The sequence below is a fragment of the Opisthorchis viverrini genome, assembly GCF_000715545.1.
Source record: "Opisthorchis viverrini unplaced genomic scaffold opera_v5_305, whole genome shotgun sequence".
Classification (NCBI taxonomy): domain Eukaryota; kingdom Metazoa; phylum Platyhelminthes; class Trematoda; order Opisthorchiida; family Opisthorchiidae; genus Opisthorchis; species Opisthorchis viverrini.
In genome coordinates, this window is record NW_008751956.1 from 184,946 (window position 1) to 187,274 (window position 2,329).

Here is a 2,329-nt window from a genome sequence, read left to right on the forward strand (position 1 = left end):
TCAGTCAATTGGCACTCTAACCACTGGTAGATCTCGCCACCCGATCTCAGTACACCCAGTGAATACTGGGCGAATACTAGTGACCGTAAGGTCCGTGGTTCGAACACGACCCGTGCCTCTCAACTTCCCCTGTCCAAGCTTGGGCAACTGGTCAGTAGCTCAGCCGTCTTGCTTCCTTCTGATGACATGACAGTTTGACACAGAAAGGGTGCCACGGCGGAGCGATGTTTTTCATTTCTGCACGTCCGCAGTGAAAAAGGGCTTTCTGACTCCGATGGGATGCCATCCTGCGGTTTCCTTGATCATAGCAGATGACAAAACCTATTTGACTGTTAACTTGTATGTCGGGGCACGCTTGTTATCGTAACACCCACACACATATCCACACACTCGGACATTTTATTCCCTTTTGTCATGTTTACTACCGGTTGTTGCAGAGTGACGTCGCGCTGCTTGCTTCAAGACAGTCATTGATTGGCTTCGACAGTGGTCTATTCATGTTTCCCTTTTTCATACGTCTCACATCTTCCAACCAATCCGCGTGCCCACTTTAAGTCATTAAATTATTGATCACTGATATTGCAGATCGCAATACGGTAGGTATCCTTGTTCCTGAACTGCTTTTCCAGGCTTCGCGGGCGAAATGATCCCGAGTAGCGATCCCTCTTTAATCCTACATGAGACTGACTTTTTGTTTGCTTGATGTGGTCGTTCATTCATTCATTCATTCATTCATTCTTTCATTCATTTCCTTTCTCGCCCATGCGTACTACTGATAAGGTAGACGGTTTTCTGTTTAACCTCTAATATCCCCGGATACTCTTCTCACCTCTCAGTTCCCCATTTATTTTGATGTTGCAGGGCGCCTTCGCCTCCTTGTCTGTCGGCACATGAAAAAGAACAGTGTTCCGTTTCGGGCATCTCACAACCAGTTCTACTCTTTCCTACCACTTTATTTTATCTCGTGATTTGAGTACTATCTGTGACGTAATATTGTGTATGACGCACTTTGTTTGAGTTGAATAAATGGCAAGGAATGGTGCATTGTTCTCTGGTTGTTTACTGTACGAGTAATCAAAAAATTAAAACAAATCGTTTTATATGTAATACTCTTCTGGTGCCTAGCGGGAGAGTTCTATCTTTCTGAAATCATCTTGCGTGCCCCACCATTGCTATTCTGATGTTGCACAAGGGCTGGGATACTGCCAGCTGGCCCAAGCCTAGACGGGAAGTCGAGAGGTAGAGGTCGGGTTCGAACCGCGGATCTTTCGGTCAGTAAATTCTCGCTCTAACCATCTCAGCTTTCAGGTCAAGAAAAATGACTAGTTTACAGGGGAAGTATCAAACGAACCAACCTAGAACCTGACGTATTGGTTACTCTTCCTCAGGTAGATAGATTTATTTCTACGAAGTAGGATAAACAATGCGTGGGCGTCGATGTTGTTCTAATATTGCTCGAGATGTTTTTCAGTACAGTTGCCCTTCGCTGATGTATATTTGGTGGGATTTCATATTTTTTGGGCGATTCGACGACAGAGAAAAGTGCAGAGTGCCTGAATCTAGTTTACTTACGTTAAGGAACACTGTTTGAGTTCATTCACGGACAGACACGTGAAACCGTGTTTGCTGGTCATCAGGATTTGCCTAACACGAAAACGCATAGCAAAGCAGGCGGTATACCTTGATAACTTCCTGGTGGCCTGCTAAGCGGTATAGCATGTAGCTTCCTTGAGCTACACCGTCGTCGCGGTCCGAAACGCCAGCGTGGTCAGCAATGCCTAGCGGGACATCAATTTATCGCACGTGTCCCTTGGCCTGTTAGATGCCGTCGCCTATGATACTCAAGTTATAAGGGACCGTGTTTCCTGGTCAGTGGAATTGACCTTGAGCCATATCCAAGAGCAACGATTGATACGGTTTAGGACGCACGCTATACCTTAAGACCTTTGGCGGTCTGCCAGACACTGTCGCGTTTACTGTCCACCCTCCCCGAGTACATCTTAGTACCAATTTCAAAGTATCTGGGTGGTTCCTGATGGGCAACGGGACACCGCATACGATTCTTGGCTCGTTAGACGCCACCGCACGTGCCCTAATTCCGGAAGTTTGTGTCTATATTTGCCTTGTCAGTAGAATGAATATCTCACCTCAGGCCTGCACAAACGGTATCCAAATTCGTGGAGCAGTTGTACATTCTAATTCACCGAAACATGCTCCTTCCCCCAGACTGTTTTATACCTGGCGATGGAATGCCAACCACTGGTGTGTGCCCTACGCGATGTACTCATGTGACTTACTCGGGCTAGATACATTGCATCAGGAAACAACT

At 46.4% G+C, this 2,329-nt stretch overlaps 1 protein-coding gene across 1 annotated transcript in view; it reads left to right on the plus strand.

The window, feature by feature from the left end:
* Nucleotides 1–1,071, plus strand: part of T265_09712 (hypothetical protein) — a gene marked incomplete at both ends in the record, with an annotated part of 26,698 nt that extends 25,627 nt beyond the window's left edge. Inside the window, one exon of the mRNA XM_009175871.1 lies at nt 862–1,071. Coding sequence (XP_009174135.1) covers nt 862–894 — 33 coding nt within the window. The remainder of the gene's footprint in view (nt 1–861) is intronic.
* Between the last annotated feature and the right edge of the window lie 1,258 nt (nt 1,072–2,329).